The 24,852-nt window shown below is 44.1% G+C and overlaps 1 protein-coding gene across 1 annotated transcript in view; it reads right to left on the reverse strand.

Annotated features, from left to right (window-relative positions):
- Positions 1–24,852, reverse strand: part of Ncoa3 (nuclear receptor coactivator 3) — an 88,818-nt gene that overhangs the window by 14,575 nt on the left and 49,391 nt on the right. Inside the window, exons 3-17 of the mRNA XM_041670405.1 lie at positions 17,414–17,519; positions 16,992–17,164; positions 16,463–16,563; positions 14,750–14,924; positions 13,322–13,507; positions 13,105–13,206; positions 10,780–10,920; positions 10,395–10,542; positions 8,744–9,120; positions 7,751–8,619; positions 6,078–6,213; positions 4,362–4,556; positions 3,741–4,004; positions 3,371–3,497; positions 2,083–2,254 (exon numbers count right to left, since the gene is read on the reverse strand). Coding sequence (XP_041526339.1) covers positions 2,083–2,254; positions 3,371–3,497; positions 3,741–4,004; positions 4,362–4,556; positions 6,078–6,213; positions 7,751–8,619; positions 8,744–9,120; positions 10,395–10,542; positions 10,780–10,920; positions 13,105–13,206; positions 13,322–13,507; positions 14,750–14,924; positions 16,463–16,563; positions 16,992–17,164; positions 17,414–17,499 — 3,252 coding nt within the window. The 5' untranslated portion in view covers positions 17,500–17,519. The remainder of the gene's footprint in view (positions 1–2,082; positions 2,255–3,370; positions 3,498–3,740; positions 4,005–4,361; positions 4,557–6,077; positions 6,214–7,750; positions 8,620–8,743; positions 9,121–10,394; positions 10,543–10,779; positions 10,921–13,104; positions 13,207–13,321; positions 13,508–14,749; positions 14,925–16,462; positions 16,564–16,991; positions 17,165–17,413; positions 17,520–24,852) is intronic.

The following is a 24,852-nucleotide window of genomic DNA, read 5'->3' on the forward strand; positions in this document are numbered from 1 at the left end:
GAACTGCTCAGTGTTTCCACAAATTCCTTTGAAAATTCTATGAAGGGGGCTAGAGAAATGACTCCATGGTTAAGATCACTGTTTGCCCTTGTAAAGGACTTAAGTTCAATTCCTAGCACCCACATCAAGTGGCTGACAACTGCTGTAACTCCAGCTTTAGGAGATCCAATACCTTCTTCAGGCTTCTATGGGTACTTATTTGCATGTGGCAGACACAAATACACATTCCCATACAATTCCTTACATATGTATGTCTACTCCCTGCCAACAACAGAAGCCCCACTCTTCATTTATTATTTAAAAAAAAAGACCTGGACATTGCAGCAAATATTTCAAAATATTTGCAATGTTGGTAGTAGTGGCCCATGCCTTTAATCCCAGCACTGGGGAGGTAGAAGCAAGTGAATCTGAGTTTAAGAATAGCCTGGTCTACAGAGTTCCAGGACAGCCAGAGGGCTACACAGAGAAATCCTGTCTTGAAAAACAAAATTACAATCCTGAGAGCATATTTCCATGAGACGGACATATAAACAAAAGAGAAGCTGATGCTGATTTGCCTCTGTAGATGTCACTTAAACCACAAGCGCGGACAGCCTGCCTCCTCTGCACACCTAACCCATCAGCTACACACGAAAGTTATGAAAGTAAACAGCATATGGTGGGCTGGAGAGGGGCTCTTGAAGAGGGCCCAGGTTCAGTCCCCAGAACCTACATTTCAGCTCATAACCATCTTTAAATCCAGCCAAGTGATCCAATACCCTCCTTATTTGTTTGTTTGTATTTTGGTTTTTCGAGACAGGGTTTCTCTCTGTAACAGCTCTGGCTGTCCTGGAACTCGCTCTGTAGACCAGACTGGCCTTGAACTCACACAAAGATCTGCCAACCTCTGCCTCCCAAGTGCTAGGAACAGCACTTGGCTCTTCTTCTAAACTATCAGGGTTTGTTCCCAGTACCCATATGTTGGCTCACAGCTGTCTATAACAGTTCCAAGAAATACAAAACCCTCTTCTGGAGAGGGGGGAGAACAGGAGGGATCGGGAAGGCCGAGCTGGGTTAAGGATAGAGAGTGAGAAATCGGAAAGACATAGCTTGATAGAAGAAGCCATTACGGGGTTAACAAGAAACTTGGCATTAAAAAAATTTCTAGGAATCCACGAGAATAGCCCCAGCTAAGAATCTAAGCAATAGTAGAGAGGGTACCTTAACTGGCCTTCCCCTGTGATCAGATTGAGGACTATCTTAATTGACATCATAGAACCCTCATCCAGAAACTGATAGAAGCTGACTAGAGATCCACAACTAAACACTGGGCCGAGATCCTGGAGAACAACTGAAATGAGGAAGGGGTGATAATATGAACACAGGGGTCAAGACCATGAAGGGGAAACCCACAGAATCAGCTGACACTCCCAACTGACAACTAAGGAGCCTGCATAGAACTGGATGAACTAGGCCCTGTGGAGGCAGGTGACATTGGTGGGGCTTGGGCAGTGTGTGGCAGTGGAACCAGGATCTAACCCTAGTGCAGGAACTGACTTTGTGAAGCCAATTCTCTATGGAGAGATACCTTGCTCAGCATGGGGTGGGGGTAGGGGGTTGGCTTGGTCCTGCCTCAACAAGATGATGGGACAGACTTAGTTGACTTCCCAAAGGAAGCCTTACCCTGTCTGAGGAACAGATGGGAGGTAGGGTGGGGAGAAGATGAGGGGAGCAGGAGGAGAGGAGGGAGGGAAAACTGGGATTGGTTTGTAAAAAAAAGAAAAAAAAAGAAAAACCCACAACCCCTTCTGGCCTTCTGGATGTGCGCATGATGCACAGATATGCATGCAGGCAAACACCCATAAACATAAAATAATATTTTTAAAATGAAGTTAAACTAAAAAATTAAGCAGCGTCTTAAAAAACAGTTGTAATTTCATTAGATCTTTTCTTTGGCCGCAGGAAAACAAATATGCACACTTTCTCACAAGGGATACAAAGGTAAATAGAGTCCTGTTCTAAGCCTATGTTTGTCTTCACAAATATGCAAATGCAAACATACTTATTGGCAACTCTCCCATTTCCACATTAATGGCCGCTCACCTGATTCACAAGCTCAGGGATGCCCAAGGCCCTGTCAATTTCCTCCAGGCCTGTGGCATCTGTGTTGCTCAGGAGTGTGTGCAGCTGGTCCAGCAGGGCCCTTTCATCACTCTGGCCTTCTGGGTTAGAAGGCGGTCCAAGCAGATCATCCAGAGAATTTCTAAGAAGAGGCCTAGAGAAAGACTTGAGTCAGCTTTAATGACGATGGACTGGGGTTGATGAGAGCCTGCATTCCACACCCAGGACCACAAAAAAAAAGCAAAAGAGTTTTAATAGTGCTCCTTTGTTATTGTTGTTTTTGTTCAGGCTTAAGTTTTCTGAGAGTCTTGCTAAATTCCTTAGTCCAAACTCACATCCATCGATCTCTCCTGTTTAGTGCTAAATGCTGAAGCTTACACAATGCTCACATTAACATCAAAGTAAAAATATCCACTATAAAATACGTATGGGTGGGCAATTCAAGACAGGATTCCTCTGTATTAATAACAACCGTGGCTGTCCTGGAATTCACTCTGTAGACCAGGCTGGCCTCAAACTCAGAGATCCACCTGCCACTGCCTCCTGTGGTAAGGATGGGAGCAAACTATTGCACCTTCTTTTAATTTTTTTTTTTAAGAAAAGAAAAAATTGTGAGTTTTATTTTCAATTTGTTTAATAAACTACCTACCACTATGCAACATCCCTTGCTCACATCTTCTTTCTAAGAAAATTGTATCAGTCCAGTCTCAAAAAAAAAAAAAAAGCAAGAAATTTAACTTCAGGAGCTGGAGAGACGACTTAGCAGTTGTGGGTTCAGTTCCCAGTACCCATATGGAGGCTCAGAACAATGTGTGACTCCAGGTGCGGGATGACGCCCTCTTCTGGCCTCCATGTGCACTAACTACACATACAGGATGCACGGACACACATGAAGGCAAAACACCCATACATACTTTTAAAATTAGTAAATAAAACTTGTAAAATTAATTTTCAGAAGAACTGGGTGAGACACAGTATCAGAACACCACTTATAAAGCAGTGAGAACATTTCTTTACCAACTGCTGCTCATGTGTACCGACCCTTGGGAGATTACTGTTATGAAAGGCTTCACCTCACAGAAAGGTCCCTTTGGAAGGCTTGAAGGCTGAACTGTGCTTCTGTCTCCTCCACCCCTCCCAGGAGACTCTGGTTGCTGCCTCAGCAGATGGCAGTCAACTACAATGTTTCTCACAGACTCTTTCAGAACTGTTCCTGTTCAGACTCTTAAATCCAATGCAAACATTCCCACATCACAATATAAAGCCATACCTATTTTGAGTCCCATGAGGACTTTGTTCCATAGACAGCATTCCCTCTGGCCAAGAGCCTGGTTGGTTAGATGGTGCTGCTTGGCCATAGGGGTTGACCCCCATTCCCATGGGAATCTCACCAGTTCCTGGGGGAATCAAAACCAGAGCATGAATTTTCAAGAACCCAAAAGCAAAAATTGCCATAAAACTTTCCAGTTTCCTTTTTTTGGTTTTTCAAGACAGGGTTTCTGTGTAGCTTTGGAGCCTGTCCTGGAACTCCCTTGGTAGACCAGGCTGGCCTGTCTCTGCCTCCCAAGTGCTGGGATTACAGGCGTGCACCACCACCGCCGGGCCCATTTTCCTTTTTTTAAGTGAAATGGACAGCTTACTCATTTGAAGCATCTGCTGCTGCTGCTGTTGCTGCTGCTGCTGCTGCTGCAACGTTGGTCTTGCACCTGGCATTCTATTAGAACGAAGAGGCAAGGTGGGCACTGAGCCCCCGATGGCAGGTCTTGGCAAAGCGGCACCATAGTCTCCTGCTCTTCCCAGGGGACTGGATCCCACAGGTTCCATTCTGCTGGCCTTTGAGTTAGCTAAGCCCCACTCTCCTGAGGAAGAAGTCTGATTCACAGCAACATTTCTGTTTGGTCCTCCTAAAAGATAGAAGTCATGAAGTCTTACCCAAAGCATAACAAAGTCTTCATGGACAGGGAGAACCATTATATACAACAGTGGCTGGGACAGACCACTGTCATCCTTAGAGCAGGGCCGGCCAACTATAAACTAGAAGCCACTACTCTCACACATTCCTTACTGGTTAGACAGAAGTCCTGAACCAATGGAATATTTAAAAGTTTAAATAATCAAAACGTAAACAAAGGAGAGACACCTATAAAAGGAACATTATATTAATAATAATATTTTAAAGATTTTACTTGATTTCAATGTTTAAATGTTTTCTGTATTTTAAAGGTACTTCAAGTAAACGACTGCACTTAGGAATAACCTACCCATATTGGCACCGTAATTCTCCTGACTCTCCATCATCCTTGGATTCCCAGTCAGTGTGGGCTGTTTTGGTAACACGGGGAAAGCACTGACATTCTTCACTGGAGGGCCTGAGCCAATGGGAACGGGGCTATCTAGAGACACTGCTCGGTTATACGGAGGACGCACAGGCTGCACAGGCTGTGGACTTCGCAAACCTGTTGAAAACATAGAAACTTCCCACATTAATAGCCCTTACTAACTCAATATTTAAATAATCAAGCGCAAGAAACAAACAGCACTAAGCCCCACACAAAAACTCTTTCTCATAAAAACAAACACTACCATCTTCTTTTACAAAAAAAAAGTTATGCCAAAAAGAAAAGAAATAAAAAATTCCGAATTCCAAATAAAGTACAAACAATAATCTGCATATTGGCCTTAGTGCCAGCACTCAGCTATAGCCTAATATGGTCATGCATGATGTCCATATCACAGTGCCAAGTCCCAGGCTGAGCAGTGTCATTCAGTGGCCCATGTTTAGCATGCATGAAGCCCTGTGTGCAGATTCCCAGCAACACAAAGCAAGGAGGAAAATGGAGAGAGAAAAGTGCATCCATGTTTTTAATTCCTAGAGACTCTTCCACATGCGTATTACATGTATATTCTCGACTTACAATTTTACAATAAAAGTAAACTGTTATTCTGCCTTCCAAATCGAATGGGTAATAAATGTATATTTTTCTCCCAACCTTTTTCTTTGTCCAGCCGCTTTGACTATCTGACTGTCCATTTCCGTTTAGGAAACAGTACAATTGAAAACAGTGAGACTCTGAGGGGTGAGAGGGAGACACTTCTAGGTATGATTTTAAGGCTAGGGCTACACAGATACCCTTTCTCAAAGACAGAAAAAGGAGAAGAGGACGAAAAAAAATATAAAGAAAAGAAGTGGGGGGGAGAAAGAAGCGGGTAGAAATAATTAGCATGACTATAAATTATTCTTTAGCTCATGCAACACACCCTTAATAAAATAATGAATAAACATACTATAATAGGGAAGAATTCGTGAAGAGAGAGAAGAGTCAGAGTCTCATGGTTAAACAAGATTCTTTAAGCACCAGGTATGACAAGAATTTAATCCAATTTTCATCTTTTAACCCAATTCTCCATATATAAAAAAACATCTTCCCCAGGGAACAAATATGGATTCTCTAGTATCATGGCTACTGGTACATTAGAAGGGGAAGATAAAAAGGGACATTGCGACAGCTATCAGCCAAGAAACCTGCTGCCAAGCCGGATGACGTAAGTTCCACCCCACACCCAGGACCCACATGATAGAAGGGGAGAACCAGCCTCCACAAGCTGACTTTGACCACATATACGCTGTAGTATGAGCATCTACATACGCATACACATACACACACAAAATGAAATTAGATGTAATTTTTAAAAAGGAAGCGGGGACAGGAAAAGAACTAACACAGACAATAGCAATAAATGTAAGAACTCAGAAGGGAAGAGGTTGTGTTCTTAAGTTCGGTGTTATCGATTCCTGGTCTTGGTGTAATAGAACATGCCACTGTGCCAAGCTTCTAAACAAAAGCTAGCAGGGTGTTTGGGACATGGAGTTAAGAGCGTAAGTCCCTAGCCAGCCTAGGCTTCCTCAGAAAGACCCTTTCGTGACCGTTCCACCCAACTTCACCCCTCAAAAAAGAAAAACACTGGTTCTTCCTTACCCAGAGAACTTGGTCCTGCAAACATCTGCTGTTTGGTCCCTGGATGGCTGCCATTTGTCGATACAGGATTGTTGTAAAACTCAGAACTAGTCAAATCACCAAGAATAGCATCTAGATTATCCAGGTCTCCAGATACCTGAAAATAATATTTTCAGATTATCCTGCATGGGATACCAGATGCAGCTATCAAGGCATCAGCAAAAGAAACATAACCAAACAGGAACCCACTAAAACACAGCAGTGATGTAAGCATGTGGTTCACACTTTTAATCCCAGCACTCCAATTCCAGGTTATGCACCAGGCTGCTATAGATCTTCAGAATCTGATCTTAGAATCCCTAAAAACCAAATCTATCGCGTAAATTGCCTCACTCTAAGCCTGAGATAATACTTCAAAAATCACATCCACCACAACAGCTTCTGCTGCAAAAGAGAGAGAACAGTTCTAGTGGTGAGAGTGAGCTCCTCTCTCAAAACAAAATCAACCAGGTTGGGTGGTGGTGGCGCACTCCTTTAATCCCAGCACTCGGGAGGCAGAGGCAGGTGGATCTCTGTGAGTTCCAGGTCAGCCTGGGATACAAAACAAATTCCAGGACAGCCAGGGCAGTTACACAGAGAAACCTTATGGTGGGGGGGAGGGGGAAGGGGATATGGAATATCAACCTAACAAAAACTCACAGGGGACTCCTGCAATAACAATGTTCAGATCAAAGGCTGCTTTCCTACAACCTCACCCAATCACTGGACTCCAACGCAGCACTCTTTGCTCTGACACTATTTTCCCACCACAGCTGCTGAGGAAGGTTCAGAGCTGGCAGAAACCTGCATCTACACATAACTTTTCTAAAATGCACCAGTGCGTGGTATTTCACAAGGCATGCACAGGTATGCAGATGCAACGAGGAAGGCCCGTGCCCTAGGAAGTGCTAGTCTTTCCCTTCTCCCTAAAGGGTGCTTTCTCAAAGTCAGTGAGACACACACTTAGAATGTGTTCCTATGCATGAACTCTGACTCGAGGGAAAAACAATGCTGCTAAATCAAAACTTTCCTAATAATGTCTACCATGTCCTTAACAACCCATGCTACGCATTCCAACATAACCACTTCCATGAAAAAAATTTCAAACTGGCCTCTCCAGACTTATTTATCAGGCCAGGAAGATGGCTCAAAGGGGGAAGGTGCTGGCCTTCATACCTGACTGACAACCCGAGTTCAGTCTCCAGTCCCACAATGGAAGAGAACAGATTCTGAAGACTGCCCTCTGACTGTCACAGGCATGCTGTGGCATGCTGCACCAACCCCCCATACACACACACTCTCACATACTCTCACACTCACCCTATGATAAATCAAAGTTATATAATAAATGTTACTAAAGGGGGCAGGAGAGATGGCTCAGCGGTTGTTAAAAGAATACTGGCTGCTCTTCCAGAGGTCCTGAGTTAAATTCCCAACAACCACATGGTGGCTCCTCTCAGGCCTGAACGTAGAACATCGCACACAAAATAAATAAATAAATAAATAAATAAATAAATAAATCTTTAAAAGTGAATGCTACTATAATAAATGTAAGCTCAAAGTTATCCTTAAATTTAAAACTATTGGTGGTATTGCCAAATCTTGTTTATAACACAGAAAAGAAACAAGACAAAGAGTTGAGCAGGGTACCTTACCTCCTCACTCGTCTCTGTCTTAATTTTGGACTCTCTGTCTTGGCTGGAGCTGGGATTGGTGGAGCTGCTGCACTGGCTCAGTTTACTGTCACCCCCATCCGTTTGGGGCTGCAGCTCTTTTGCCAGGGAGTCACTGGGGTCATCCCTGTCCAACAGGTATCTGAGAAGGGCATTATTCTCCTTCTTCTTGGGACTCAGCTGCTCCTGCCTGACAGTCCCTTCTCCACAGGAAGCAGTACTACTAGTAGTGTCTTTTCCAGTGGCTTCTGCAGTGATCTTAGCGACTTCCGCTGGTGAGTTGCCATTCTGCAACAACTTATGCAAAATCCTGTGTTTCTCTTGCAACAGAGACCCGTGCACGTTGGAGGTGGAAGATACTGCTCCTGATGTTGAGGAGGACACTCCAGAGGGACTGGTGACACCAAGGGAAGAGTCTTTGCCATTTGAATCCAGAGGGGAGTTGGTCAAGGAGGAATGGCCTCGGTCATCAGAGCACGTCAGTAGCTGCAGCAGTTTCTTGTGGCCTTTGTTTTCCATGGGGCCCCTGTGAGTCTCCAACCCCTCCCCACTGGTCTCCTTGCTTTCTTTGTCACTGGGGTGCTCCCTGTTGTTTGGCTGACACACTGAACTCTCCACTGGGTTCTGGTCACAGTATAAGCCTAGGGGACTCTTAGAATCCTGCCTGCTCACTTTACTTGGTTGATTCACACTCATATTGGGAGAGCTGTCCAATTTGGGGCCTGGTGAAGACAGAGTAGATAAAAGAGAAGTTCCCACACCCTCGCTGATGGCTTGCAAGGCACTGAGGGAGCTGCTGGAAAAGCTGTGACTCCCCGTAGTGCCAGCAGATCCCATGGGAGAGTGCACACCTGCATGTGGAGAAAATCAGGAGACAGTCAGACATGCTAAGAAAACAACCTCAAAGCTCCTATGACAAAGAATGTCAATGGCATGGGCAGAAAGCCCAAGCAAAGCAGATGCTACTGCAGATACCTGCAACAGGAGAGAACTGCTGTGAGGCCACCTTTGGGCTCCCGCGGTTACGAGGAGAAATCATGATGTTCTGCTGGTTGGGGCCAAGACCAGGACTGCCGTGAGGAGGGCTGCTCATGTTGAGCCCATAGCTGCTGTTCTGATAGGAAGATGGTGACTGCAGGCTTTGTCCTGGGGTCAACGAGGCTATGCTACTGGAAGGCCCATACCTAGTTCCACCCATCTGCCCCGCATTGTTGGGGTCTGCCACACCATAGGTCCTGCTGCCCATCGCCTGTATGCTCTGATTGGGAGACACACTCATGGTGCACCCTGCTGCCGGAGGCCGGATGCCTTGTCCTACAGAATTTGGGTTCGGTCTATATCCATTCTGTTCTCTGCAAAGAAACACATCAGGTTTTGACTTTAAAAACTGCAGCAAAGCAGAAAGGAAAGGCAAAGGGAAAGGGAGTGGAGGGAAGTGCTCAGGAGCACACACTAGGTCACTCCAGTACCAATCTGGGTGCTGATCAGCGCGTCAAGCCTTGCATTCTTCCTTTCTTCTTCTTTTTTTTTTTTTGGTTTTTCGAGACAGGGCTTCTCTGTAGCTTTGGAGCCTGTCCTGGAACTCCCTTTGTAGACCTGGCAGGCCTCAAACTCACAGAGATCCGCCTGCCTCTGCCTCCCGAGTGCTGGGATTAAAGGCGTGCGCCACCACCGCCCGGCTTTCTTTCTAAATTTATTTAATTTTATGTGCATTGGTATTTTGTCTGCATGTGTGTCCTTTCACCATATGCATGCTGAGTGCCTGTGGAGGTCAGAAGAAGGCATCGGGCCCTGGGAACTAGAGTTACAGACAGTTGTGAGCTGCCATATGGATGCTATGAATCAGGTCCTCTGTAAGAGTAAGTATTCTTAATACTTGAGCAATCTATCTTTCTATCCCCTACTTGTCCTGGTTTTTTTCCTTTCCCCAAAAACCCACTTTTTATTTTGAGACAGGGTTTCATTAAGTTACCTAGGCTGGACTTGAAATCATTCATTAACGCAGTCAGAATCTGAGATCCTGTTGCCTCAGCCTCCCATGAAGCTAGGACTACAGATCTATACCACCAGGCCTAAATCTGGGGATTTGTTTGGGGGTTTTGTTGTTGTTGTTTGTTGGAGATGCATCCCGTGCAGCCTAGGGTAGCTTTAATCTCACTACAAAGCCAAAGGTTTCCTTAAACTTACCTTCCCACCTTCCCCTCCCAAGTGCTGGGAATTACAGACCAACACCATACCCAGTTTCTGCTGTGCTAGGAATCTAACCAGGGCTTCCAGCAAGGCAGGCGCTTTACCAGCTAAGCTACAGCCCTAACCCCTAGCAGTTTTAAATGAGTAAGTTACACTGAGCAGCTCTAAGAGCTGTGGTCTCTGGAGCCGGGTATCCACTATTCTCCAACACACCACCACCCTCCTCCTCATCCTCCACACCCCACACCCTGGCCTTACCCAGGAAGCAATTATTTAGTGGAAAATACTAACTTTTAAATAAAAAATATAATCTTGAAGAAAACATTTCTAAGAATCTAAATTCACCTCATGGAATCCAACAACTTCCCTGCCTTTTCTCCCTTTACACATCAGCGGCAAAGCGTCCTGAGGATGGGGGTGCAGTTAGCGTCCTCACCTCTGGAGAAAGTGGGTCGAGACGAAGCCATGACGATCATTGGTTACAGGATTTCGGAAAAGCTTGCTTTTCGTCTGCGCACTCACAATAGTTCCATCCGCCAAGGAGAAGCGATATACTGGGGTTTCTGCGTGGCCGTGGATATAAGCTATTGGGGAAAGGAACACTGTCACTGGTACCTGAGACTAGATCAATGCATACAGAAACAGGAAGTTTCGAACACAAAGCTTTGTAAGTCGCATGGACATGCACAAAAGTGAAGAACAGCTATGCTCAATCATCATTCCCTCTCCTGCAACCACACAGCAGGCCAAGTGCGGTCCACACAGTGACTACTTTACAGCATCATCCACCGCAGCACCAAGATCGACTCAAATGCCTTTACCTTCTTGATAGTGACGCTTCTGGGACCATGAATGCCCATCATTCTGACTGAAGAATCTCTGGATACACCTTCGGATGGTATCTTCAAAGCCAGGTCTCATGGAAGATCTAAGTGAGTTTGTATCTATATTGACAACCTTTCCTATTAAAGATAAAAACAAAAGATTTCAATCCTGCCCACAAATACCGACTGCTGCTTAGCTCTGACTAGCACTTGTGAGATAAAGGGGTTGAATCTCAGCCCTGCCTACTATCCTTACCACACAGCGGGAAGCTGACTGCAGTCTACAAGTCTTGCTGTGGACTGGAACAGCACACACCACCTGGTTCTAGGCGCAGCTCCTAGTAAGAAGCATGCCACTGTTCTTGATGCGCCTTTATAGTGAACAGGTGTCGCCTTTGTAGTCAGGAAAGTCTTGGATGAAATGGATTTTTGAATGCTAGTCACTAAAGTGCTTAAAGAAATTTAATGTAGCTATTTAGAGGAGAAAGACTGTCAACTCATGGTTCAAATAGAGAGAGAAAACGAGAGTAAACACTCAAGAAGGGACTGATTCCAAAAGATCAAATAAAAATGTGTGCCCCTGGGATGTGGAGACAGCTCAGTCACTAAAGTGCCAAGATCCACGTTCAGTTCTCAGAACCCGAACAAAAAGCTAGGTGGAGTGGCGCAAACTTGTAATCTCAGAGCTAAGCAGGCAGAGAAAGGAAGATGGGAAGCTGGACAGCCTGCCTAGCTGCATTAGGTTCAGTGAGACTTTAAAGATGGGGGGGGGGCCTCTGGAAAGTTACTAAGAGCACTGGCTGCTCTTGCAGAGGACAAGGTTCAACTCCCAGCACACACATGGCAGTTCACAGCCATCTGTAACTCCAGCCACAGGGGATCCAAACACTTTATTCTACACACCAGCAAAACACCCATAACATAAAGTAATTAAGGTAGACAGCAAGGAACAATAACCAAGGTCTTTAATTCAGGATTCCTAGAGCCAAAAAGCAGACCAAAGCGGGAGTTCTGCATCGGAGTTTCAGGTCAGCAAGGGCTCCACTGCCTTTTTTTTTAAATAATTTTTTTTTTTAAGTGTAAGAAAATCAAACCTCAGGTTTATGACAAGAACTACTCTCCAGGCTGGAGAGATGGCGGAGAGGTTAAAAGTACTGGTTGCTCTCACAGGACATGGGCTGGGTTCCCAACACCCATATGGCAGCTTACAAACATTATAACCCCAGTTCATAGAGATCCAATGCCATCTTCTGGCCTCAGGGTCACCAGGCACACCGTGGTGCATAGACAATCATTTAGGCAAAACACAATTGCATACAAAATAAAAATAAATTACCCACATTATTAGAAATTCTATGTAGTTTTGAAAACTTGTTTCACTATAATAAATGGCTTTGAAGTTACAGGAAAATAAACATTAAATTCTCACACAAAGTGCTATTTTGGGGGCGGGAGAGATGGCACACTGCCACTAATCCTGATGATATGAGTCTGATACCCAGGGCCTACATGGCAGAGAACACAAACTCTTCTACATTGCCCCTGACCTCCCAGCTACATTATGGGTCATGTGCACATGCACTCTATGTGTGAATGGATAGATGGATTTTTCTTTCATGTTTTTAAATTTTTCCATTCTCTGTGTTTGTGGGGTTTTTTTTGTGTGTGTCTGTGTGTGCATGTGCGTGTGCGTGTGCGTGTGCGTGTGTGTGTGTGTGTGTGTGTGTGATTGTAAGCCATGTTTGAGGCCAGAAAGGGACATTGGATTCCCTGGAAAAGCAGGTGAGATTAACCTGGTCTTCGCTCCAGCTCCATAAATCAATGTTTTCGGAAAGTGCTATTTGGCCTGGTGGTGGTAGTGGCACACACCTTTAGTCCCGGCACTTCAGAGGCAGAGGCACACAGATCTCTGAGTTCGAGGTCAGCCTGGTCTATGGAGCAAGTTCCAGGACAGCCAGGGCTACAAAGAGAAACCCTGTCTGGAAAAACAAAAACAAACAAACGAGGGGAGAATGGGGGAGGGGATTTGAAGAACGGGCCAGGTGCCTTTACATTTGTTTTTGTTTTTTTAATCTTTTTATTTTGAGAAATTTTAAGTGCCAACTATATTCAACTCAATTGCCAAGGTCCTTAGTGAACTTCTTTTATAGTCATATAATAAGCCCAGACTTGGCTGAAAGCCGGCTCTCAGCAAGTGAATCCATGCTTGCAGCACATGCATGCGAGAAGAGTTTCCTTCTGACTAGTGCATGCACTCGTGTACACACAGGAGTAAGAATGCTTCCTAGCAGTTTCCAGGGAAGGCACACAGGCTGGCTTTACCTGAAAGGTCATGCCTGGTGATAAAGCTCTCAGGACTTGATGGGAATGTCCTTTCCCCCGTAGTCACTCGGCGTGCCACACAGATCATACAGCACTGCAGGTCTACAAGTGACAAAGGTAATCAGGTCAGGTTACACGCACTTTTAGATATGATTCTTAGCAGGTGGCGAGCAAGAACATGTCAGCAAGAAGACAGGCCAGCATCCCTGACTCTTACCTTCCCCTTCTTCCAGCATAGCTCGAGGTTGAGACAGGGCGAAGCACTGCATTGTCTCATATCTCTGGCGAGTTTCAGGACTGGCATTCATGTCTTCCAAAATATCATGTGTTTTCATCAACATACGACAGTTAAATGTATGGCTTTTTTGTCTCTGGGTCTCGTTATTCCAAGAAACTCCATTAACTTTTAGAAAAAATTAAAATTTGAAAATAAATTGAAATTTTAGAAGCCAGGTAAAACTCAGCCAAAAATTATCAAGAATTCAAGCTACGGTTGGGGCCAGAGAGATAGCTCAGCAATTAAGAGCATTTGTTGCTCTCTGAAGGACCCGTGTTTAGTTCCCAGCACCCACACGGTGGCACACAGTCATCCATAACTCCAGTTCCAAGGATCTGATGCCCTCTTCTGACCTTGGACATACATGTGATACACAAACATACATGTAGGCAAAACACTCATCAGAAACGCAAAATCTTTAAAAATTCAAGCTAGGGACTGGAGGGATGGCTCACTGGCTACGAGCAGATGTTGCTCTTCCTGAGAGGACCAGAGTCTTGTTCCCAGGACCCGTATCAGGCAGCTCCCAAGCACCATTTCCTCTGGCTCCTGATGATCTAATGTCCTCTACTGGCCTCCAACCACGCTGCAGCACACATGGCACACATTCACATGGATACATAGACATGATTTTTTTAAAAAATCTTTAATGCAAATGGTAAGTAGTGTTGCACGCCTTTAATTCCAGCACTTGGAAAGCAGAGGCAGGTGGATCTCTATGAGTTCCAGGCCACCCTGGTCTACAAAGTGAATTCCAGGACAGACAGGATTGTTACACAGAGAAACTGTCTCAAGAAACAACAAACAAAGAATCCAGGCTATAAACTGAGTGTGGTAGAGCATGGGGCTGGCCCAGCTTCTAAGAAGGCTGAAACAAGAGGACTGGGGAGCAGCCTGGGTAATACATGAGACTCTATGTAGAAGACAGAAAAAGAATCCAGCTGTTTTCTCATCACACAAACTCCCATGTGGTGTCACCTACACACTAACATTTCAGAACAATAAAGATATTTGCGTACGTTCAGCCTCACCAGAAGTCTCACTGGACATTTGGGCCCCTGGGAAAACTTTGAGTCTGCTGAGGCCATATTGAAAATGTTGCTGGCAATCACTTGTTAAGTCTCGGTTCCTGGCTTCCTAAAAAGCACATTCAAATTCTTAAGAAATAACTAAGAAAAAATTAGATGTACTTAGAAGACACACATTTATATGCAATATGTGTAGCCAGGTATGGTAGGTACACACCTATAATCCAGCACATGAGACAAAAAATAGGGGATCATGAGTTCAAGGCTAGCCTGGACCACACAGTGAGACCCTGTTTCTCTCCCCCTCTCTTTCAAACAATATACAAAACAAAGAGCGCACCTGTAGATTTGGGTAAGTGTTTAAGGAAGTCCTTCCGGTCCTGCTCATGTAAGATGCTGTAGACACTCGTATTAACCAGGTCCTCCTGCTTGTACTGTAGATACTGTGTGACATTTTCTGACACAAATACAATGTTGCCATCTCGATTGACCACAAACAGAAAACCATCCAATGCCTACAGTGGGACACGTTAATAGAGGCTATTATGAAAACTGTATCCCTGTGGCCCAAAAACAGTAAAGCCCTTCACCTCTTATTGCAAGGGTTAAGGGGTTACATTTAGGGCTAGGTTGGGGTTATCCTTAGGGTTAGGGTTAGGTTAGGATTAGGGTTATACTTGCAAATAGAGCCTCTAAAGAGTCGGTAAGTATTAAAGCTGACCCAATTCAGTATAAGTGGTGTTTTCTCAGGACAGATAACAAGACACCAGTGACACACACTCGGAGAAAAGGTCATTTTAAGGCATGGTAACAAGCCAAGGAGAGAGAACTCAGGAGAAGGCAACCTGGTCACCACCCTGATCTTGAAATCCAGTCTTTAAAACTGAACATATCAGCTCCTATTGCCTGAGTCACATGCTCTGGGCTATCCTAGCAGCCCTAGTAGACCAAGACTACAGCCTTCTTGGTAAATAGAACTTCAAAGCAGCAAAATCAACAACACTAGCCTAATAATCAGAGTGAATACAAACCATCACTTCTATTAACAGACTATTAGCATGATTATTCCAGAGCTTATAAAGGATTTTTTTTTAAGTGAAGGGAGGAAGGAAGGAAGGAAGGAAGGAAGGAAGGAAGGGAGGGAGGGGGGCAGGGCATGACATAGCACACATTCAGGAGGTAGAGCCAGGAGCTGAGGTCACCCTAGGCTATCCAGCAAGTTCAAAGACAGCCTGGGCCAACATTACACACTGTCAAAAATAAATAAAGTTTTCTGCCTGGTCCTAAGTTAAATTATAGGAATTATCATACTGTCCCTGAACAAGAGTGTAAAAAGAATTTAAAATGATAAAACACATAAGTAGTTGAGATGACTCACTGAAAGAAAGACCAGTTGTCAAGTAAACTCGCTGAAGCGCTCGTCGGCCTGAAGTAGCACTGCGCCATGGTTAATCAGCTCTTCTCAAGGCAATTACTTTAAAAACATGCACATGTTTAATGTTTGAAATTGCCTCACAAGCTGGGTGCAGCTCCATCACAGAGCACTTGCCTAGCATGCATGAGGTCCTGGGCTCCCTCCCCAGCACCATGAATAAAATTCTCCAAGAATACAAGCTGAGGGCTGAGGTTGTCACTTGGTGGAAACATGCTTGCCTACTGTGGTCACCTAGCATGTGCAGACCTTTGGTTCAATCTCAAGCACAAAAAAAAAAAAAGTAAAACTGTAGTGTGCTGTGCAAGCAATCATGGAAAAAGCCACAGAAAGGTCTGAACTAAAATACACCAAGTAGCACCTCTGGGTGCTGATGACCTGTGAGTTTACGAACTACTCTTCCTCAGGAACTTCTTGTGTGCGTGCACCCCGCCCCTGTGTGTGTGTGTGTGTGTGTGTGTGTGTGTGTGTGGTATTTTCAGAACTATATATTTGTGACTGCTATAAGAATACTGAGCTATTTTCTCATTGCCAGCACCCCCTGCATCCACTCTCTATATACCACATGGTAAAACAACCAAATCACAGCATGCTCTGGACAACTACAATCTTCACACCTACCTGTAGTAAAAGTGGTCCTAAGGAGTCTTTATCAATGACCGCCTGTCCTGTAGAAGACACATCAGCTTTCTGAACATCATCATCACTGGAAATAGTTTTTCCTGAAGACACAGAAGGAAGCATCGCAGTGAGCAGCACTTACCTCAGTATGCGCATGCACACTGGGGAGTAAGAAGCATGTACACATGTACATGTACACGTACATGCAGAACACTCAGTGTAGGTATGTATGTAAGAGAATACCACAACTTAACATTATCCAGCTTCGTGGTTCCCTACGAAGGCAAAAGGCACTCAGCTCCCTTTCTGCTAAAGGTACCAGTCTAGGCCCCAGCTCCCCTCCCTCCAGCATGTGGCATGGTGAGGAACTCTGGTCTTCTGCCACTTCTCTGGTAATTGTTTTTCTTAAAAAGCAAAGTTGATCACTCCAGGGGCTTTGGGGGTGATTCTCGCTTAGCATGAGTGAGGCTCTGTTCAATCCCCGTGATCCAACATGTGGGAAGGAGGCATTTCCTGACTTTGTTATTACCTTGCTCTTTTATCTGACGAATCTGTCTCACTGTTTCCTTTAAAATCGCACATTTATCTGGCTTGACGTTGAAATTGTCAATATCACTAAGATTTGCAGATATCAGCTCAGCCAGTTCTTCTATGTATTTGCTCTCCTGCTCCCGTCTCCACTTTTCACCATTGTAGGCAAGACTGGAATAGGGAGAAAAGCCACAGCTCACATCTCTCAAGAAAGCTTCAAGTAGAATCTGCCCACGGAATGCCATTAGTTCCATGTGGAAACAAAATTCAGCCAACAAGAATTGTCAGAACATAGCGGGACAAAAGCATACACTGCAGAAATTCCTGCAGCTTTATTCAGAGCTACCTTTGATTCGTCACTGGCCTTGACAAAAATCAACCCCAGTTCCTCCATCTAAAAAATGGAGACAAATCACCTACCCCTGTCCTGGAGCGTCACAAGGCAATTTGCGTTTTCGAGACTCAGTGGCCAGTGGATCCAAGGAGCTTTCACCTAATCCACTCATCTTGAACACAGATCCAGCAACTAAGAAAGAAGAGGGAACAAGATAAGAACTAAAACACACATTTTCTATAAGTGTCATATGACAGAATGGCTGCACGCTGTGGTCCGGAGGCCCTTTCTCAGTGTACGTGTCATAGATGAGTGTGCTCACACAAGCTCAGAGCTTAGCTGCACTGTAACCATGCTGCTACTGGTGGTGCAAGTCTGTGTCTAGCACTCAGAAGGCTGAGACAAGGGTTCTAGGCAAGCCTAGTGTGATGGCTTATAAAAAAAAAAAACTGGCCCCCAAAGGGAGTAGCACTATTAGGGGGTGTGGCCTTGCTGGAAGTAGTATGTCACTGTGGAGGTGGGCTTTGAAGCCTCACTCAAGTCATGCCTCATGTTTCAAACCATGTCCAGTTGCCTGCCTGTTAAGATGTAGGACTCTCAGCTACTTCTCCAGCACCACGCCTATCTGCACACCACCAAGATGATAATGGATTAAACCCTGAAAATATAAGCTAACCCAATTAAATGATTTTCCTTTTTAAGAGTTGCTATGGCCGGGCAATGGTGGCGCACGCCTTTAATCCCAGCACTTGGGAGGCAGAGGCAGGCAGATCTCTGTGAGGTCGAGACCAGCCTGGTCTACAGAGCTAGTTCCAGGACAGGCTCCAAAGCCAGAGAGAAACCCTGTCTCGAAAAACAACAACAAAAGAGTTGCTATGGTTATGGTGTCTCTTCACAGCAACAGAAACCCAAACTAAGACAGCTGAGTCTGGACCACAGAATGAAACCCTATGTCAACATACATATCACAAAACCAATTATATTTAATAAGAGACTATCAAGACTCCAATTTAGATAAAATTCTAAATTTTATTTATATCCAAGCAGAAGAGATAAAAATCTTATCCTGCGGTTTGGTTAAGAACTCTTCAAACTGAGCAGCAGTGGTGTACATCTTTAATCCCCGTACTCAGAAGGCAAAGGCAGGTAGATCTCTGTGAGTTTGGGGCCAGCCTGGTCTACAGAACAAGTTCCAAGACAGCCAGAGCTACACATAAAAACCCTTTCTCAAAAAACCAAAAAACAACAACAAAAAAACCTCTCCAAGTGGTGAGCCCAGACTAGACTAGTCAGAATTTTTTTTTTTTTTTTTGATTTTTCGAGACAGGGTTTCTCCGTAGCTTTTGGTTCCTGTCCTGGAACTAGCTCTTGTAGACCAGGCTGGCCTCGAAACATTTTATTTTCTGTGCAAAATAAAAAATATTCAATTTTACCTGCATGTTTATACATGCACCATGTGTGTGCAGTGCCCACTGAGGTGAAAAGAGGATGTCACTCTCCTGGAGCTGGAGTGAAGATGGAGTGGGTGTGCTGGGAACAGCACCTGTGTGGCCTCTGTCCAAGCAGCCAGTGCCCCTAACCACTGACTCATCCTCCAGTCCACAGGCTCTCTTTCTAGCTAGCGCTTCTGTCCAATGGGTCATTTCTCTAATATTTATCGCCTAATATTCTTCTTCCATTAAGTTCAAATAAGCCTAGCCTATATAATAAACATTGATGTAAAAGTCCTGTACATTCTACTTAAAGTCTTATATGGCAAAGGCTACCATAAACTACACAGCAACAATTATTTATATACTCACTGGTGGAAAAAATAATATATCTTGGTTAAATTTCAAACACTAAAAAGATAAACACAAGGTATTTCCTTTTGAGCTTATACTGTGAGGTTCTGTTAAGCCGCATTTACCAAGCTCTCGTGTGTAATAAACTCTTGCTTTAACATGACAATCACTGGCCGGAAGAATTAAGTCTCTAATGTTAAAATGCATCTAGCATTTCAACCAGCCAGCCTACAGGACGTATGTCCACTAGGTGGCATAATACTACCAGAAAGGCCAATTAAAAGAAAACCCACACGTGATCAAACTTAAACTATGTAGGTCATGTTTGTTTTGAGACAGGGCCTTGTCGCACAGGCTGGCCTGGACCCCAGTGTAATTGCTGCTAGTCCTGAGTGCCTGGCCCTGCCTCTACAGCACACGGGGACGACAACCGTGAACCCTCCTATCAGGTTTCAGACTACAGCATATGAAGACGGGCACACTAGTGGGAAACAGCAAAGTCTGGTTCTGTCAAGGACAAAACTACACCAAGTCCAGCTGTGTTACTGCTGGAGTCATGTGTGCTTCATTTACAGAACATTTTAAAACGAAGCAGCAAACTATGCATTGAGCACTAACATATCTGTTTTCACTTAATTATCCCAAATTCTGTGACGTGTTTTCTCGCCCTGGTGTTAACATGGCTGAAGCTGCACCCGAGTGGAGAATGGAAGACGTGCTAGCCACAGCAGGCCCAACTTTGTTGTGAAACACAAACCAGTACGTAGCACACGATGGGGAATTCATAAATGCCACCAATAGCAGGAAAGCAGTTTTAAATGCCTTCCCATGCCGTCAAAACCTAATGGATCATCTGTGACAAAATTCAAACTAAACAAGAATCTGAAAGAGACTACAAAGACAGATGCAAACACCACCCACATCTCTAGCGGTCACAGCCAAGCTTGGCACCCGCTGAAGCACATGCATCCACCGAGTACACAGCAGGAAATAAACATCAGTGGAGCCATGCCAATTTAATGTAGCTGAACACAAGGACTAAGAGTACAGTTTGGGTATATTGTTTAACATTAGCCAACTTCCTTTTTGTTATCTCAAGATTCAGACAAGGGACAAGGCTTGTAAACTAGCCAGAAGCACAAGGGCACAGACACAAAGATCAACAGGAATAGGGTGAGGGCTCAGGGGGTATAAGCGCTTGCCTCTGTTCCTAGCAACCGGAGATCATCGCAGGGACACACACATTGTCTTCTACATTCCATTTGTACACTGAGGCATGTGTGCACATGCAAGCAAACAAATTTTTTTTAAAAAAAAAGGTAATATGAAATATATCAATAATATAAGCGTTCTAACTGAGCAAGTTATTTTGGGGCCTAAGAAAAACTGTACCATGCCAAAATGAGAGGGAGTGGGCTACTCAATGATAAGCTAGCATTTTCCTGTGTTAGAGGCGTGGGGGAGGATACAGAAGAGGATGGTACTGAACTTCTCACATGTATTCATGACAACCCTCCCCCATACAATCAATTCTGGTTTTGCAGATAGGGGAATGGTTAAATAGCTTGCCACTAGCATCACAACTAGATCCTGAATGGAAGAGCTATAACTAACCAACAACAAACGGCATCAAATGTTCCTTATCCCATTTACCCCATTTTATTCCCCCACAATCACCAAAATAAACCATTTATGCCGTAAATCACACTGCCCCCAACCAGTTAACAGAAAGTTGCTCAGCAAATCAGTAAGATCATAAATACTTCAGTTTAGGGGCATGAGGTAGGTATCTAGAGAGTAAGGGCTTACCTCCACAGCTATTATGTCTCACCCCCTACCCACTACTCCCCAAGACACAACAACTAAACTGTACTCTGGCCTAATACTACCCTTACTTCCAGGTGAGATATGGAAAGAGTGGCTAACACAGCAAGAAAATCTGAGGTGAGAAGAGCAAAACTCTCTAAAATAGCCTCCAAGTGTCTGTTCTTGGGTGTGCTATGATGAGTAAACACTGAGGCCAATCTCAGCTGTGACTCAACTTCCCCCGGCTTGTGTGCCAGGGTTATACAAGGTATGATTAAGTATACCAATCATGAGTCTTTGTAGTGCTTCTTTAGAATCACAGAAACTTAGGAAAATTGTTAAACAACAGCTGTGGGTTTGAAGAACTGCTTAGAGCGCTATGCCGAACCTGGGATTGCTCATTCTAAATGGGGGTGGGGTATGGGGAAGGCACCTGGGAAGAATTTACAAGGCATCAAGAAAATTCACACATAAAGGTTTTGCCTAAAATACAAGTCCCAAACGGATGTTCCTATTCGGTTCAATTTAGTGGCTTGTCACCACCAATTAATCTAAAAACTTAAATCTTACAATATCAAATTCAAAGGTTTTTACAAGTGATGGTGACTCACGCCTTTAATCCCAGGAGGAAGAGGCGGGTGGATCTCTGGAGTTCCAGGACAGCCATGGCTACACAGAGAAACCTGCCTGAGAAACAGAAGGGAGAGAAGGAGGAGGAAGAAGAAGGTGACCAACTCCCCAGGGCATGTGCACATGCACACACTAAATCTCATAAAACTTAAAATGAAACTCTTTGTCACGTATGTACTGGAACTCCAGTACTTGAAAACAGAGAAGCATCTGGAAGGTAATCTTGACTTCCAACGCAATTGAGTCTATCCTAGGCAGCACCACAAACCCTGTCTCAACACAAGTATGAAAGCTAATTCTACTGGCAGTGACAAATAACCACCAGGCATATAAACATAAATTATATTAGGTACTATAGTAAGTCTTGCTGGAACTCAGTGACTGATGTGATTTAACGGAGGAATGGCTGAGTAGATGTACACACACCAACACACTCACTTGCACATCACGTGTGGATTTCCCTCTTAAGATCGGAGAGGGTGAGGAGAAGGGTGTGTGGAAGGAGTGGAGGGGAGTGGGAGGAGGGGAAGTGGGAATTTGGATTAGTGTTTTTTAAAGTAATAAAATAAGATGATAATAATAATAATAATGTAATGCCAGTTTTCAGAGCTTCGGCTATGTCTGTTTCTTAAAATAACCTTTGTCTCCAAGAAATGCATTTCCAGACAGCATGTTCTGGTTTCCTGCAGCTGACAATCAGACCCTAATCCCATCAAGGACCTTCCATGCTGCACTGAAATGCATGACTTGACTTCACGACTACACAGCTTTTCTATTATTATTTGTGGTGCCAAGCACTGGGTCTTGAAGCTGACATTTCAAATATAGATATATTTACTTTCAAATAGAAAGTAAATGTATAATTTCATTATACAGTCTATTAAAATCTACATTCATTCATATCAATCATTCATCAAAAGTCCTTCAGTAACGAAAGGTACTCATGGTATTCATGGTCAAGTTCAACATTATCACTTCAGGTGATAGCTCAAAGTTTATCATGGCAATAACATCAGATTTTGCCCCTACAGTCCTGCTCTCCACATGGCAGTGCACAACTCCAGTTCCAGAGGATCTGAGACCCTCTTCTGACCTCTGCATGCACCATGCACGCACATGACGCAGAGATCAAGTGCAGGCAAACACCCACAAAGCAAAAATTAATCTTTTCTTTAAGTGTTTCAGGCTGAACAGATGGCTCAGCCAGTAAAACGTTTGTCTGAACTCAATACCCCAATCCACATAAAAGCCAGGGGCAGTGGTGGGCATTGGTAATCCCTCCGTGTGCGGGGGAAGGAGGAAATGGGAAATGGATAGGGGTGTGTGGTGCGCCCGCGAGCAAGCGGTAGGGCGAGATAGACACCAAGGACTCACTGGCCAGACAGCTTAGCCTAAAAGGCCTATGTAAGACTCACTCTCAAAATCAAAGCTGGGGGAAAGGGCTGCAGTGGCAGTGAGATGGCAGAGATGCCACCAAGCCTGTTGACTTGAGCTCCATCTCCAGAACTCAGGTTTGTTGTTCCCACCCAATATAAAGATTGTAGATGACAATTTTTTTTTAAAATAATTTATTTTTTATTTTATATGTATTGGTGTTTTGCCTGCGTTTATGTCTGAGCAGAGGGGACAAATCTTGGAGTTACAGACAGTTGTGAGCTGCCATGTGGATGCTGGGAATTGAACCCAGGTCCTCTGAAAGAGCAGTCATTGCTCTCAACCTCTGAGTCATCTCTCCAGTCCCGTAGGTGACAATTTCAAAGACTATTTTAAAACTGAATTAAGATGGCCAAGAAATTCAAGACTATAAGGCACTTAATACATATAATTATATATATATACTGTATAATTATATATAATAAAATCTTCTACTCAAGTTAGAAATAAATGCTCAGTATTAATGAGAAAAAAAACTGATGTCCAGGGAGGGCAGCACACACACACACACACACACACACGTGTGTGCACACACAGAAATAGAGGATGTGAAAGTAATTATAAATTTTCATAAATTACAAAGAGTAAGAAAAGATAATCACATCACTCATTGTCTGAGTACCACATATAGTAAAACTCAAAATAGATCTGGTTAGCATGGAGTATTGTCTGAAGCTGAAGCCTAACAGTTAAGGCTGAGTCCCACGCTAAGCAGAGCACACATTACACACACCGAATCACTGATTTAACAAACAAACTAAAGCAAAGAAGATAACTTCAGATCTATCTCAGGGCTGGCCTCAAAACAGCAGGATCATAGCAAATTTACATCTCTGAATTTTGTCCTTTTTTGGGAGGGGGGGATTTCTCTGTGTAGCCCTGGCTGTCCTGGAACTCAATCTCTGCGGTCTAGGCTGATCCCTGAGTGCTGGGATTAAAGTCATGCCCCACCACCAGAGGCTTAACTGCATTGTCTAAAAATGGCAACCCACCATTTTTACAAGGTTAAAGTGATTAAAAATCCTATTTCCAAAAGCAAAAATTAACTCATTTGTTTAGCAGATGCAGGCTCTTGCAAATTAGCTTCCCAATGAGTGTTGTTTTAGGAAACATGCAGAGCAGTGGTGGCGCACGCACCTTTAATCCCAACACTCCAGGCAGAGGCAGGCAGATCTGTGAGTTCAGAGCCAGCATGCTCTACAGAGAAAGTTCCAGAATAACCAGGACTGTTGGAGAAACCAAGCCAGACTGGTCTACAGAGCGAGTTCCAGAATAACCAGGACTGTTGGAGAAACTCTGTCTTAAAAAAATCTTAAAAAACAGAACTTTGAAGCCAGAATACTGTACATGACTTTAATCCCAGCACCGGGACATAGAGGCAGGTGGATCTCTGTGAGTTCTAGGCCAGCCTGGTCTACAGAGACAGAGTCCAACAAGGGCCACCAAGTGATATCCCTGTCTCAAAACACAAAACAAAACAAAAATAAAACTCATGTTAAGACTCATAGTCGGTTCTTTTTTTAATTTTTTTTAATGTGTATGGGTGTTTTGTCTTCACGTGGATGCAGCACTGCCCAAGGAGGAGGGACTGTAGTTACAGTTGGTGAGTCACCACAGATGCACCAGAAATTGAACCCAGGTCCTTGGGAGGAGTTCCTAGCGCTCCTGACTACTGAGTCATCTCTCCAGGCCCTCATAGTTGATTCTTTTTAATAGGAAGCAAGCAAGCAAGCTAAGCATGGTGGTGCAAGCTCAGCACTGGGGAGGCAGAGGCAGGTGGATCTTTGTGAGTTCAAGGCTAGCCTGGTCTATACAGTGAGTAGAAGACAGCCAGGGCTAAATAGAGAGATCCTGACTAGAAAATAAAAAAA

This window comes from Microtus oregoni, unplaced genomic scaffold (genome assembly GCF_018167655.1).
Source record: "Microtus oregoni isolate MIOR12 unplaced genomic scaffold, Mior012 000020F_ref0000438, whole genome shotgun sequence".
NCBI lineage: Eukaryota > Metazoa > Chordata > Mammalia > Rodentia > Cricetidae > Microtus > Microtus oregoni.